Genomic DNA, 15,997 nt, shown 5'->3' with positions numbered 1-15,997 from the left:
TATAAGAAATAACACACAGTTAATAGCATTCAGAAATCAGAGACTAGTTCCTGTATTGCTTGTATTTGCCCCAATGTGTAAATGTAATTTAAAATGTTCATGACCAGGTCGAATTTTACTTAGAGCTAGGATTGGCACACAAACTTTACCATGGGTCATAAGGGTCATGTATGCGGTTTCAGTAATAAATATTATAGGGGGTTTTGAAATGCAATGCACATTTTGAAGGTTGTGTCCCAAAAAATATATGTGACACGGGTAATAAGGAATTAAGATTAGTTTGAGTGTAGACTTTAAAGTCATGATATAGGGGCACATGCATCAAGCCATTTTGCGATCGCAAACAGTGTGAATCACAAAAATCGACCATTTGCGATCGCAAATGGCCATTTCTGATGCATGTAACTTTTTGGCAATTTGCAATTTAGGTAATCACAATATGTAGCAATTCCCTAAATTGCGAATGCAGATATGGAATTGCAGTTTGCGATTCCCTAATGCAGATGCAAGAAGCTTTTCCTGAATGCAAACTGTGCATTTGGGACATGCTAATTACCATCAACTTCAAGTTGCTGGCAATATGTGTATACTTTGAAAAATGCATTTTTCAAAGTGCCATGTAGCACACACATGCCCTTAGGGTATGTGTGTGCTTTACATGTGCACACTTGCATTTATCTCGGGATCCTTCAGGAGGGCCTTAGGCCTCCGGGCAGCCTTGGCTTTGCATTTGCTATTTGTGATTACCAATTTGGTAATCGCAATCAGCAAATGCAATACCATTCATTCCTAAGAGCTTGTAGGCTCATAGGAATGAATGGAGTCACAATACTTAATAGGAATTTGGTACTTGTTGAATCACGATTAAGTAATGTTAAGAAGAAACAATTTTTTGATGATTCCTACATGCATAGCATTTTGTGATTTCTAACTAGCGAATCAGTAAAGTTTTCTATTTGGGAATTTCAAAATGCAGGCTTGATGCATTTGCTCCCAAGTCATTCTCAACTTAAGCCTGACATTTTTCTGAAAAAGGAAGCATATTGTTTGACCTCAGTTAATTGATTACAAACAGTCCTTCTTAAAAGCAACCATATATCAACTTCCAATCCTGAGACTGTATTCTCATTCACCAATACGAGTTTGGACTAAATAATGACCATATAGTGCTGTAGACAGACTGCAATGTATTTTCTTATGAATTTATGCTGAAGTGCTAATGGTTCTGAAATAGCAAACATACTTATATGTTTACATTTTTATTTAGTGCTATCAATGGAAACATAACTTAAATATATTAATGATTGGTATTGCATAGATCATTTGCTTGTTTGTTTTTTTCCCAGTGAATCTTTATAACTCTGAATGGATTTCTATATGTTTGAAAATGAAGGAACTCAGATTGAACATATGAAAACTTTATGATAGGACTATTATATGATGGTTTATAGTAATGTTGTATGGCCTACTAGCAGAATGTTAAGAAATTGGGTGTGACAGCAATATCCTGTTACAAGCAGTGTAATATAGGAAATTAGAATTCAAATCCCCTTGAGGGTTTCTGTTCGCTATTTGCTTTTACTTGTGAAATCCACATGATAATGTGATGCTGTGCTGTGATTATATGGGTATTCGCTGTGGGTGTGATCAAAGCACAATGTCTGAGAATGCACAAAACAAGGATACCACATTATGGTGATTAATATGTGAGCATATATCTCTGTGGAGTAGCCATTATACTCTTTCCTTACTTTTAGGGAATAAACTATTGCATAACATTTTGTGCTGTAAAACATACCTGCCATGGATGGAATTCTAGAATATTTGCACATTTCTCTTGAAGGGGAACTACTCTGTCTTGCATGCATATCCTCAGATCCTCCAAACTCTGTGCTGTCGCATAAACTGCATTGTAGATATTGTATGTAATTCTGAAGTCCATCATGCTGTTGATTGGAAGGGTTTCTAGTTTCTCCGCTCCTGTGCAATTCCTTGTCTTTTGTTCACTGATTAGAGTTCCCTTGGGCAGCCACTGACAGCCAAACACTGCCTCCCAGAACTTTATCACAAAAGTATCACCTTCTAATGTTGAAGGCCGGATGCTGGTGAAATATTTTTGAAAGCTCGCCATCTCACCACTGCGAATTGCAAATCCTATGGTTCCTGCAAGTATTTTTGAATATTTATCTATCGAGAGTGGGGAATACGTTGACCAGGATTCACTGGCAATCCAGATCTTTCCAGTTACATTCTGCTTCACAATCTCATCCAGGAGGGGAGGCAGGTATGGATAGGATGTGAAGACAACAATTGCCTTAGCTGTTGAGTTTTTGATAACTTGAACAATATGAAAGACATTCTTGGCAGGTCGGCTTGGGAGGATGTACTCCTTGAAAGCCACACACCCTTCAGCCTTGATCAGCTCTTGTTGTACTAGTTGACTGCCCAACTGGCCATAGTTGTCATCTGTGGCTATAATTCCCACCCAAGTCCATCCAAAGTGTATGGCTAACTGGGCCAGCCCAAGGGATTGGATGCTATCACTGGGAATGGTGCGGAAAAATGATGGGAACTGGTTACGGTCACTAAGGAGAGGGCTAGTTGAAAAGTAGCTGATCTTTTGAAAAAAAAGAAAGAAAAAGAAATGGCAATTGACAAGAAAGAATTCTCAAACAATTTTTGTTTATTTGGCTATATTGAAGTTTTAAATTCAAATATGTGAAGCAAGTTGTAAAAGAGAAAAATATAAGTATGATCTAAATATGGCCTTAAATGCATAGAAGGTATCAATATTAAAAAAAACTGATAATTAACTGTAAATACAATTCATAGCATGAATCCATTAGGATAAATTCATGAAATTAAATAAAATAAAATCCGCAGTAATATGAGTTTCATACTCATTTTGACAATTCCCTAACCACTCAGTTCACCTTTATGATTGGACACAGGGATTTAGCTGAATTGAAGGACCAGTATGCACTAGGGTTAGCTAAATTATCCAGAATTATGTGGCCCATAGTCTCACAGACTTTTTTTGATCCATTTAAGCTAGACAGAACATTCCCTGTTACAATCTGCAAATTGAAAGTCAAAATAAGTGAAAAAACTGTTCCTTTAATAATACAATTCTGATGGTTCTGATCATTCTATGATGTTTGTTCATCTGCTTCTTATGTTTTTTATTCTTTTTTATTTGAAATCCATAGCAGGAAAATACATAAAGCATCCATCAATAATTATGACAAACCACCACAAAGAAAAAAACATGGTCCTACATAATAAACCATTGCATCCAAACAGCTTTTAGACATAACAAATGACATTTGGCCAAAACTCATTATCCTGCCATATCATCTCTCAGGGCCCCCCAAACCTCTAGCCCCAATTTCCTTTTTTTATATCCTTTAACCGCATTTAGACTGTATTCCATATTAAAAACATTTAACAACTTGGCACGCCACATTTCGAAGGAAGGAGCAGCTTGCTATAGCCAAAAGGACGCTATTGATATCTGTGCCACCACCGTAGCCATAAAAATGAATTAACGGGATTTATACAATAGTTTCCCCTTGCGCAGTTCTTCCCCAATCTCTAACAAAATCATAGATTGCGAAATTCTTACAGATTTCTGACAGAACGCTCTCCATAGACCCTCAGAAATTTTAGAGCAGTAGAGACATAAAACACATGGAGAATATCTGCACTATCTGCTCCACAGTGAAAACATTTTCCATCATGCTGGCCCCCCCACTTAACCTTCTTGACAGGGGTGTGATGAAAATTAAATCACATTTTGTAGTTTGGCTTTTTAGATTATCTGCCATGAAGATCCTCCCTGATAAATCAATAGATTTTGCCAGTGAGATTTCAGGGTTTCCCAACCAGGTTCTCCATTTAATATTATACTTTTCCAAATCATCTGTTCTTTGCTCTAAGAGTATTTTATATATTAGCCCGATATTCCCCTGTCGTCTAATGATTTCCACAATTTCAAAAGTTATAGTGGAAATTGGGTGTTTTTCCCAAAAATCCCTTACTGGCAAAAACTTAAAAAATTGGGTTAGAGATAAATGATATTTCTCCGCCAACTCTAAATATGAATATAAACTCCCATCCACCTGATACATATCACCAAGTCAAATAATGCCCTTCTCTCTCCAAGTTGCAGCCACATGATCCCAGAAAATCAGAGGTAGCAGTCCAGTGGCATCAGTAGGAGTATAAACAGAAAGTGCAGGAATCTTAAACCTTCTTCAAACTATGGGGCAGATTAGGATGGCGGTGAATCCGCATCCTCTGGGCCAGGGGAAGCCACCACCGGCCTGGAGGATGCGGATTCACTGCCGCGGCCACAGAAAACACCCACCGTCAGATTAGGATGGCGGTGGGATTGAGGTGGGACCAGCGGCGGACGGCAGGTCCGTCCACCGCTGATCCGCGGGGTGTGGAGGGCTATTTGGTGGCGGTGTCTGCAAGACACCATCAGCCAAATTACGATGTACACTGAAACATGCTTTTCCACGGCGGCTTTTCCGCCGTCGAAAAGCATGTGGTCTTTGCTGTTTGGGGGTCCGTAGCGGCCCCCAGGGTGTCAGGGGTGCACATGGTACCCCAGCATTTACATGCACACTTTGTGCATGTAAATGTACAACATGCATTTTTAACCTTACGGCGGGTGCTGCTTCAAGCAGCACCCGCCGCAAGGCTAAAGATACGGGATGTGACTGCCAGGGTGGCGGTCACTTCCTAATTGCACCGGAGGGACCGCCGCTGCCCCTGCGGACGGTCCATCCACCTCAGGGAGGCGGATGGACGCAGGTCCGTCCGCCATCCTAATAGGCCCCTAAGTTCTAGACTTTGAAGACGGCATTTAGCACCTTAAAACAGGTTCTTTTAAAATAGCTGCCATCCAGTCCTTTGAACAGAAAATGCTTCACCTCCAGACCCAAAATCATCTGGTAGATTGAGGGGGCTTCAGCCACATTGCTAACCTCTTCCCCGGTGAACAAAATATCTGCTTTAACCAAACTACAAGCATTATAATAAAAAGCAAAATCAGGTACAGACCACCCTCCTCTTTCTCGAGAGAAGGTAATATATCGTGCAGCTCTTTGGGGTATCCCTGGAGCCCACATATATCTGGCGCAGATTGATTGTAAGCACTGGATTTGTTTGCTTGGTACCTCCAGAGGCACTGCCCTAAAAAGATACATAACCTGGGGCAAAACATTCATCTTCAAAACATTAGATGTGCCAACTGATGACAAGTGTAAATTCTCCCACCTTTCAAGTGACCGTTTTACCAGTATAATAACACCCAAGTTGCCCTCTACAATCTCTTTTACAGAGGTAGGTATCTTAATGCCCAAATATGTGGCTTCCCTAACCCCTCTAGAATCATTATCCATTACTTTACTTGTACATAAAATGTGGGTTTTGCCAGTATTTAATTTATATCCAGATGCCGGGCCGAATTTCTGCGCTAAAAATTCTATTTCAGGTACTGCAAGGTAAGGATTAGAGGTAACGATCGTGATATCATCGGTGTATGCCATTACACAAAACGGCTCTTGTCATACAATAAAAGGTATAATTTTTTTACTCCGTTCTTACATAATAATGAAGGGGTTAATGTACAATGCAAATAAAAGGGGTGAACATGGGGCACCCTTGTCGTGTACCTCGAGAAATCGGGATAGTCTCAAATCCCCCATTAAGCATGTTTTCGCCGTGGGGAGGTGGTATAAGGCCTGAAAAACTTGAATGTAACCCCATTTATTGTAAACCCCTCCATAAAAAATTCCAGGACACACGATCGAATGCATTTTCAGCATCAAGTAAAATCAGCCCTAATTCTCTAGCTTCTACCTGTGCTCTATCAAAGAGAGTCACTACTCTACTCACATGGTCTACCGTCCCCCTTCCTGGAATAAAGTCATTTTGTTTTAAGGATTCTAAAGGTGTTATAACTTTTGCTAGCCATGTGGCCAAAATGTTCACATTAATTTTACCATCACAGTTGAGAAAGGAAATTGGACGGTAAGACCCAGGTACCTCAGACGGCTTCCTCTTTTTCTTAAAAATACAGATATTGGCCTAAGCCCAAGATCTAGGTGTCTCCCCTTTCTGTTCCATTTGAAACACCTTAAGCATATCAGATTTAATGTCTTGCGAGGTCTTAAAAATTTCCAGCGGCAATTTATCCGACCCTTCAGCTTTTCCTACCGCAAGAGAGCTAATAGCCTGTTCTAATTCCCCTGTGTGATAGGCTCATCAAGCATCTTGACATCCGCCCAATCCAACGGGCCCCAAAATGAGGCTGGAAGTCCCAAATCCATCAAAGAGCACCCCATGTCCTGTCCTGTATACAGCTCTATATAGAAATCAAAGAAAACTTTAAGAATTCCCTGGGGATCAAGCACCATGGCCCCAGCCGCATTTTTAATCCCAGTAATTCTTTGTTCGAAATCCTTCATTAGTAATTTCCGGGCTCAGCATCGTCCCGTGGCCTTCCCATATTCATGACACTCTTTTTTATAGGTTTTATATTTTATAGCAATTTCTTTGCTCCATTCTAGATTTATTTTGGCCTTAATCTAGCTAGATTATTCTGTAATGCTGTAGTATTATGTCCTGCAGCTAGCCCATTATCCAATTCCTCTTCAGTAGTCCTAGGTACATTATACAATACCTGCATTGCTCATAAAACCTGTAGCTCTGAGTTTCCCCTCTAAACCCGGCTTTGAATGTATCCCAAATTTTCCCCCTGGACGAAAATTGATGATTAATCTGAAAAAAACTCCTTTATCCAGTCCTTCATATGCTGAATAAAAATACCATTCAGCAAGTGCTTTCTATCAAAAGTAAAAGCTCTCGGAACTGCACACCGCCTAAGTATTGAAATTTCTACTACCACTGGTGCATGATCCGATGTCACCCTTGGATACACACAGATTTTAAACCCAGTATATAGTAGTGAGGACAAACAACAATAATCAAGACGTACAAGCCTATTATGTGGGTATGAATAACATGTATATCCTGGATCTTGCCTATGCAAATTGCTCCAAGCATCCAACAACCCGTGGTCAGTTGGCAGTTGGCATACGCCTTTGCATACCCTGGGATTCCAGCCTTTATAATTCCGTCCACAATTTTGAAAATCTTCATATGTCAAATGTATATTAAGGTCCCCACATTACATTAGTGCAGTGGGCCATGTAGCAAGCTCACTATTAAGGTATTCCAAAATCGAGGCTTCATTGAGGTTGGAGCCATATACTGTACATAGGGTAAATGTTCATCTGTTTATGAAAGGTAAACAAAACCTAATTATTTTAATTCCAATTAATGCTTTTTGTTAGCTGTGTTTTAACCATGCAAAGGGTATTTGTTATTCTAAAATTCTGCATTTTTAAACTACATATATTTATTGAGTTCATTATTTTTTTCCTGCAGACAACCAAATAATATAGACCTGGAAATTGCTTTGTACTTTTTTTTTTAAAGTCACAGTTTAACAAAACACATTCTGTCTAGCTAACTACTCCAAAATAAACTTTTCATATAAAAACCATGAGCCTGATTCAGAAAGGTAACTTACACTTTTGAGAAATGTACACTTTTGAGTAAGTTTATTACTTTTTGATTATTCCCAAAGTCTGGGGGTTCAATTACTGCAAAAGTGTAACTTACATGTCTCCACTAAGTTGAAGGGCATGGGGCAATTACCAAACCACAGGGATTATTCACAAAGGTAACTTACACTTTTGAGTAATGTCCAGATGTAAGTTACTCTTACACTTTTGAGTAACTTAAAACATTTTTGATGAACCAAAAGTAGAAAAGTTACTCAAAAGTGGAAGACTAAATTTCAGGTGTCAATTACTCACATTTGTAAGTTACCTTTGCGAATAGCCCCTTAGATTTTGTTATATGTTTGAAAAAACTTACAGCAAAATACAGTTTTTGAACAATTCCTGATTATGAAGACCCCTGCCCGATGATGACCAAGAGGAGAAAGAAATAATCAGTGCATTGGATGAAGACGTTGTTAAAATGTGACTGCATAGACAAAAACAAATGAATGGAAGACATTGATACACTACTCACTGAATTGGCAAAGAAGGGAGATCAGAATTTATGAAGCAATTGAAAACAACAAATGAAAAACAAGATAAAGAAATCAAAATTAAGAGAAAAACTGAAGATTTTGCATGATAAAGAAGGCTATATACAAGAACACGTTTTTACATTTGCTAAAAGGTTTGACACATTAAGTAGGGAACTTACAAAACACATAAATATGCAACATGTTGACACCACATCAAACTCAACAGATGTCCTTACGCCATTCTCAGATGTAGCTTCTGTTGATTCAACAGAAGGAAACACCAGACATACAGTTCTGTTGTAGGTGAGTATCACCTTTCCAAGAACATCAAAAAATACCTTTTCAATGGAAAGCATGGCTGAAACCTAATTACATATTGGCCTCTTCCTTTTATTTCTACTGCCCATGGCCTGGCAGTGTACCCAAACAAACATGCTTCCGATGAAGTCCTGAAGCCTACCCCATTCCAGATGACCTAATTATTTTTCTTTTGGTTTAATTTGTGAACTTCTTGAAACTTTGTTTTAAACTTGCAATTTTTTAATTTTTTGAAAGCTTGTGGTGCATGCATGATTTTATATTCTATTAAAATATCAGTCTTGCTTTGATCCTTTGGTTTGTCTGAAGGAATATTGGAGACAAAATCATCAGTGACAGAAATATAGCTATAAAACTATTGAGAACACAAATATCAACTTTTTGTGTGAAGTTAAAAGCATTGACTCCAAAAATAAAAAAGACCTCAATATCATTAGAAAATAGGTATGGCATCATACATATGATACAGGAATTGGTTTCATCCCGTTTCACCAATTTAAGCAGGAATATGGGCTACCTGAAACGGAGAGACTTTGGTATTTACAAGCAAGGCATTGGGCGCTACAGGATCAGGTCCGCTCCGAGGTGGATAGACGTAGGCACTTTGGTACACCTTTTATGGGAGTGTGAACATGTCCAGCCTTTTTGGACTCAAGTAATAGACAAAGTGGATAAACATTTCAACACAGAAATTCCACACTTTCCTTCATATATCCTGTTAGGTCTCCCCAACACTCTGACTTACCCACTACTATCCTGTAGAGGCCGGCAGACGGCAATTGCGCTGGGGTCCATATTACAAAATATACTAACACACTGGTGCACCCCACTATTCCAACCTTCACAGGCTGGCTACATCGCCTGTGGCATGTTCTCGGAATGGAGAAGCTGATGCTGACAATGGCAGGGTAGGGATCGGAGTATGTTAAGCTGTGGCAACCCTTTCTGTCGCTCTAAGCCTCTGAATTCCGGGAGGTCACCTGCCCCCGATACCTACATTTGCTGCATCTCAGACACACAGCGGGCGGACTGATGAGTGCGGCTATATACGGTTTTAAACAACTCCGGTAGTGGACATGGAACACAGGGAGGGGAGGGAATGGAGGGGTAGGGGGTTCCCAATCTTCCTTTCCCTTTGTTAAAGTTCTTATTTATTGTATGGGTTTTCTGACTGATACACGCCCACTGTTATGCTGGCGCTTCTGAACTGACCCGTTATGTAGTATGGTACACAGTATCAGTGGTCTGACAGCTAACCCTACATGATTGCATTTGTGTGTTTGCAAATTCAATAAAGACTTTTAAACTATAAAAATATGGGTATGTACATTGAATTTTAACTATTATAAACAATATTAAGTTTAAAATATATATTCACTCTGTAAGCAATATTACATATCAATTTTTGTAAATTACAAACATAATATATAATTGAAAATAATTGAAAAAATAATAAACAAAATCTTTAAAAAATATTATATAACCATAGGTAATAAAATAATTAATAAAACGAATTATAATATCAAGCAGTATAAAAAGTGAATAAAATACCAACATAAAAAATATAGTAACAAAACATGGTGAAAATAAATAATATAAAAATAATTTACGTTACACTAACTTTTTACATTAAAACAAAAACCTTCTAAAATATACATTTGGAGTGGTAACCTTCACTACTGCTACTCATGCCTGAGCAACAGTAGGGAATATGTTGGGCTTTCGAGGTCTCAGCTTTACTACTCCCACCCTCCTATTTTCACTCCAGTGTAAGCAGAAGTAGGGAAAGTGTTGGACTTTATAGGGGCCTGATTTAAATGTACTCACCCCAATCTAAGCAACTGTAGGGAAAATGATGGACAAGGGGGTGGAGAGTGGTAAGATGTACTATCTTCACTCTAAGCAAAAATAGGGGAATACTTAGACTTTGGAGGGGTTAGATTTACTCTTCCTATTTGAGCATAAGCAAACATAACTGAAGTGTTTAACTTTGGAAGAGCCAGATTTATGGTTCACACCAGCATTAGCAAAAGTAGGGACAGTGGTTGACTTTGCCTGGGTCAGATTTACTATTCCGATTCCTAAATGTTTGTTATAAAGCGCTTACATATTAAAAACAGATACAAAATTAAACATATTTAAAAGAATATATTTTGTCAATAAATATAATAAGTTAAACAAAATGTATATTTTATATTAAAATGAGATGTAAAAGTTCAAAACTATGTTAAAAGTTTTTCTAATTAAAACACTTTCCTACCTCCTGCCATAAAAAAACTGTGACAAACAATAACAAATATTGCAACTAAACAAATGTTATAACACTGCAAAACTATTAATGTTAAACTAACTATTAAATACAACTATTAACATTAAAACAATTAATGAATATAACACTAGTTGACACAAATTAATTATTGAATATACTAATAAATACGTTAACACTTAATTACAAATCAACAAATATTTTGCATTTGTAAAGATTTTCTACATACACAATGACCCGCTACTAAATAAACATTTTTAATTAATAAAAAGTAGTTATAAAAAATCACGAACTATACCTAAATTAATCTCAAATATTATTATAACACTTATGACATATAATACTAACATGAATAATATATATATCAAAATAAATAGAAAACAATATTTTATACAACTATATCAAATACAACAATGGTGTGCACAACTATATTAAAAAAAAATATTAAGTAACTTAAAAGGCAATATTCTTACTTTTTATATTCCGCTCCACAATATTTGTTGTCATTCAATTTTTATTTGAGTAGGTGAAAAGCAGGAATTGCAAATACTATAACTAAACAACATCTTTCAAAGCAAAAAGAGAAATGATAATCTAACAAATCTCAACACTCTATGCAAACAATGCAATACTATGATTCCAAAATAAGTTGAGTAGCAGATATAAAGTAATTTGTTTTCATAATTCATCATACCCTAATATTTTCCCTTATACCATTTATTTCTTAATGACCACATTTTAAAATTAATAAATAACAGTATCTCGAAGAGCAGCTTGAAAAATATCTGGGAAAAAATATAATAATTAATATTTGCAAAAGTGTATTGTGCAAAAAAAGTGCAAAAAAAGTGCATTTCCATTGTATACACTTTCAGACCATGCATCCTGTAACACTATTTTTCCAAATATAACTTTTTGGTAGCAAGTAAGAATAGCAAACTTAGCATATTTTGAGCATCTCCCAAGTCATCTCCTTAAAAAAAAATGTAAAATACGCTAGTGCTAATCCGAAGGTAAGTTCCTTAAAGTGCTAAATGTTATTTTAGCCAGTAAACGTATCTTATTATTTTACACTTCCATTCTAAAACAAAATATGAATTGCTGACATCCTTTCATGCTTGTTAATAGCATTAACTTCCAAAAATGTAGCAATGAGTGTCACTAGCCATTAACAACAGAATGCTGAGCATCTTGCTTTTTAATATTACACTCAATCTGAATTTAATCTCCCAAGAAGCAAAGAGGGTGGAATTCATAATCATCATCCATCATCATCAACATAGAGAAACTTAACCATATCCCTATTACTTGTCCCACAATATTTTCTCAGCTCCTCTCCTTTTACTTAACAGTCCACTAAAAGCTCCATGCATTCTTGCTGTAGAGCATGGCCAAGGTACTCTGTCCACTCTATTACAGGCAGCCAACCCTGCACCCAACTTATTGCAGTCAGCCAGTCCCCAACTGTGCACAGACTTTGGCAGGGTTAGGAGTGGGTACTGAAGTCTGGCTGCATTTAAGTATTGGCCAGATTTGTAGATTTTCACTGTGGGACATACATCAACACTCTCTTGATGTGGATGGTTGTCCCATGGAGATTTTGATCATTTTCCCCTTCCCTCACATATATCTTCCTTTTTTTGCCACTCCTCTATTGTTGTTCTTGCACCCACCATCATGATATTGTCATATTGTCTTGATTGCTCTTTTCCAAATTGGTGTTTTGGACGTCATTTTGGAGTGACTCTGTAGAACATTGTAAATAGTACCTGTGTGGATGCATCATGGTTGTTTTGACATATGCTGTTGGGTTTATGATGGTGACCATGAATGCGATCCACAGTGGGTGCTTGGATGTAGGAAGATAGATGTGCTGACAAATGATGGTGCCTATGTTGGTATATGATGGTGCCTGTGTGATCTTTCCATCAGGGTTATATAAACAGATGTTGGTGGATGTGGGTCTAAGAATCTGGCTGTGTGATTGACTGATAGTTAGGACCTGGGATCTACTGGAAGTTTTTATCACATTTAATAGTGGGTGTGTTCTTATTCAGGGCATTCTGTGGTGTGTTTGCAGCAGTTGGAGAGTGCTTGATGTTCTTATTTTTTCTTCTACAGAAGTTAATGTCTTGCTCTACCATTTATTGCACTGACCCCCTTGTAGTGAAACATCAGAAGTGTCCTAATTGTTCTATATTCTTTTCAACTTCATCAAAGTTAATAAGGCAAGGGCAGTCTTTTACACTAGTGACAAGCATCTAATTCTGATATTCGATAAGCTTCTCAGATTTGCAACACTCTTAACGACTATGTTCCTGCCACTTTGCATTCCGTGAACAAAAAGTTTCTAAAGCTCAATGCCTCCAAAACAAACATTCTATTTTGGGCCTTTTTTCTCTTGTCCACTAGCATGGAAAAAACACTTTGGGGTTCATTGTTATGGCAGCTTGACTTGAATCCGCCTGCCATCGTTGCAGTGGTTGGGACCCCCGCCCCCATCAATCAAATTATGATGTGCCCGCCAGTACAGCAGGTGCATTCCGGGGCTTTAACATTGCAGACAGTGCTGCTGGCTGCAGCACCTTTCAAAAAGTTAAAATTACATGAGGTGCATTTCACTGCACTATGTGGCAGGAACCACACAGTGCCTATCACTTTGTGCAGGGAAATGTTGGGGGATACCATGGGTACCCCCCTGTGCACCAACCCCCAACACAGAGGGGGCCTGCAATGGGCCCCCAAATCCAATCTCTGACAGCCTTTCAATGGCAGTTTCCCCGCCATAGAAAGGCTACCTGAAGCCAGCCTTGTAATCTGGCAGTCGGTGCCTTCTAGGCACCGCCACCATTTTACAGTTCCTGTCTGCTCCGCCAGGCAATTGTAATTTATGCCTGTGGCGGAAACGTGGCGGGCAGTCTTTGCGCCCACCATGCTTGCGGAGCGATTCCCCCCACCACCATAATGTGGTGGGGGGATATTGGCAGTCAGATGGCGGAGGGCCCTCCATCGCATGGATGGCAGTGGCAGGCCTTCCGCCATCGTATAAAGTACTCAATGTTGCTTGATAGATTAATATTGCAGTCTACTCCCGCTGCCACAAGGTGAGAGTTATAGGGAAATCTTCTAGTTGCTAATGCTGTAAATATGTCCAGTAAATATGTCCAGTCTTGATTATGAAATGCTTTTCATCCTAGCCTTTCTCCCTGTTCTATCAAAAAACTACAGGGAACTCATTTGTTTGTCTTGTTCACATATAAGGACATTTCATGATGTCTCTTAAGCAAGCATTGTGCTTCACTGGCTGTTTTCCCAGCATGTTCATTTCACTCTGCTTTGCTTATGAAACTAATCCAAACACAAGTAAAGTGAATTAATTTTATTTTTAGAGTTTTCTGTAGCGTGAACAAGACCCAGGGTAGGGTATCAGAGTGCTTTCCAAAGAAAGTAGAGTACGAATAGAACATTTTGCAAAAACAGAGCAGACAAAGTATTAAAATATTTTTGACAAGGTTCGGCAGGAAGCAGAAAAAAAAATGGAGACGATTGGTTCAGAGCATTATGAACAAGTTCGAGTATGCGTAATTCATAGAAGCTATGGTGCCATTAAGGGGAGAAAAGAAACAGGTTTGGTGTCATAGACTGGTTCAGTGCCTTGCACGTCAATGAGAAAGCTGGTGTAAAAGTAAGGCGCCATTTGGTGAGGCATGTGCAGAATTAAGGGAGGAATTTGCTCATCAGGTATGATTTTGCTTCCTATTTGAATAGCGATGTAGAAGAGATTTCTCTGATGTACAGAGGTAGCGAGTTCCATATTCTTGGTACCGCTCCAAAGAACGCTCTGTCAGACGTTTTTCTTGCTGAAACAAAAGGGTTCAGGAGTAGATTGCCAGAGCTCGTAAAGTGTCTGTTTCCTCCAGATAAAGTATGTTTTGGGGATAGGTACTGGGGGGGTTTTGTGGTGTAGTGCTTTATGAGTGAAGCAAGCCATCTTTAGGTGGATTCTAGCTTCATAGGGTAGCCAGTTGAGAGCCCTCAGGTGTAGCGATATGCAGTCAAATTTCCTAGATCCTGTTAGGAGCCTTGCTTCTGCATTGAGACAGGCTTTCAGAGGGGCTGTTGAAATTTTGGGAAGCCCCGACAGGGTAGTACATCGGTACTCCAACCTCGAGATGACTAAAGCTGGAACTTCAGCTTTGAGTTCAGAGTTCTCAATGAATTGAGTAGTTATATATTTAGGCACTCCCTCATCCCCTGTTCTCCACCCTTATTTGAGGTTGCATTATTCCTTTGAGTTAGGAGAAGAGGAGGCTCCTTTTCTCGTATCACCTATGCTTTGGAATTAGGGACTATACAGCTCCCAAGAGGGCATTCAAAACCTACCAGTTCTGTTGAGGTTTCCTTTAGACTTGATAGGGAATTCTGTTCTTACTGCCATAATGGCTCTGGACCCAATTCTGTGTGCAGAGATAAATTCAATTGAGTGGATGGCAGTGTTTTGTCATATATTGGTGGGTTTGTATGTTTGTATATTAAAAAAGAATTTGTTGACTTATCATGTTAGCTGCACGGGTTAAATTAAATATTGTGTATTATTTTTTGTTTCAAAAAGTGGTTTAAATTATGAAGACAATATGCTTTGGGTAGGAATTAAGGTTTAATTGGTAAAGTGTAACTGGGACCCAAGGGGAAGGTAGCACTGCCACACTTGCATTTCATAACTTCCAGTTTTCATTGCAAAACCTCTATCAACATATCAGTCAAACCTTAACTCCATTTGAGCTGTAGATTTTTGGGGGAAATGTCATTGGTCTTTTTAAAAAAATATTTGTAAAGTTGTGTGAATGTGTGCTGTTGAGTTTGTCAGCATATGAAGTTGGCTGCAAGGAAGTATGGAATAGATTTGTTGTTGTACGGTGGTTGTTGTGTGGATGTTTAAAGATGGGTGTGTAAACATATGATGTTGCTTGTTTTGACAATGATTTTGGAAGTGTTATAAGATGCTGGATGGAGGGAGCTAAAAAAACATTAAAAAAGCAAACAGCAGGTAACCTGGCACCTGCCCCTGATTTCCTATTGGGACCCACTCCTCCTTGGCCAAATATTGCTGCCTCTAAAATAAAATGCCCAATCCACTCTCTATTGCTACTTGGAAACAATAAGCAATATCTATTGCTATGAATAATTGTTATTAGACAGGTTATATAAAAATTTTAAATGCTAATGATTAGTACAGTATATATATATTAGAGGATTATGTCAGCGATTGTGTGCAAATATTTGAATGAGGTCACACA

The 15,997-nt window shown here is 38.4% G+C and overlaps 1 protein-coding gene across 1 annotated transcript in view; it reads right to left on the bottom strand.

The window, feature by feature from the left end:
* LOC144797872 (extracellular calcium-sensing receptor-like) overlaps positions 1 to 15,997 on the bottom strand; it is an 87,245-nt gene that overhangs the window by 58,813 nt on the left and 12,435 nt on the right. Inside the window, exon 3 of the mRNA XM_078668675.1 lies at positions 1,799 to 2,617. Within this exon, the coding sequence (XP_078524801.1) occupies positions 1,799 to 2,617 (819 nt within the window). The remainder of the gene's footprint in view (positions 1 to 1,798; positions 2,618 to 15,997) is intronic.

Source organism: Lissotriton helveticus, chromosome 12, assembly GCF_964261635.1.
Source record: "Lissotriton helveticus chromosome 12, aLisHel1.1, whole genome shotgun sequence".
In the NCBI taxonomy this organism is placed as follows: domain Eukaryota; kingdom Metazoa; phylum Chordata; class Amphibia; order Caudata; family Salamandridae; genus Lissotriton; species Lissotriton helveticus.
Note: the sequence above shows the minus strand (reverse complement) of the source record. Positions and strands in the feature narration are given on the sequence as shown.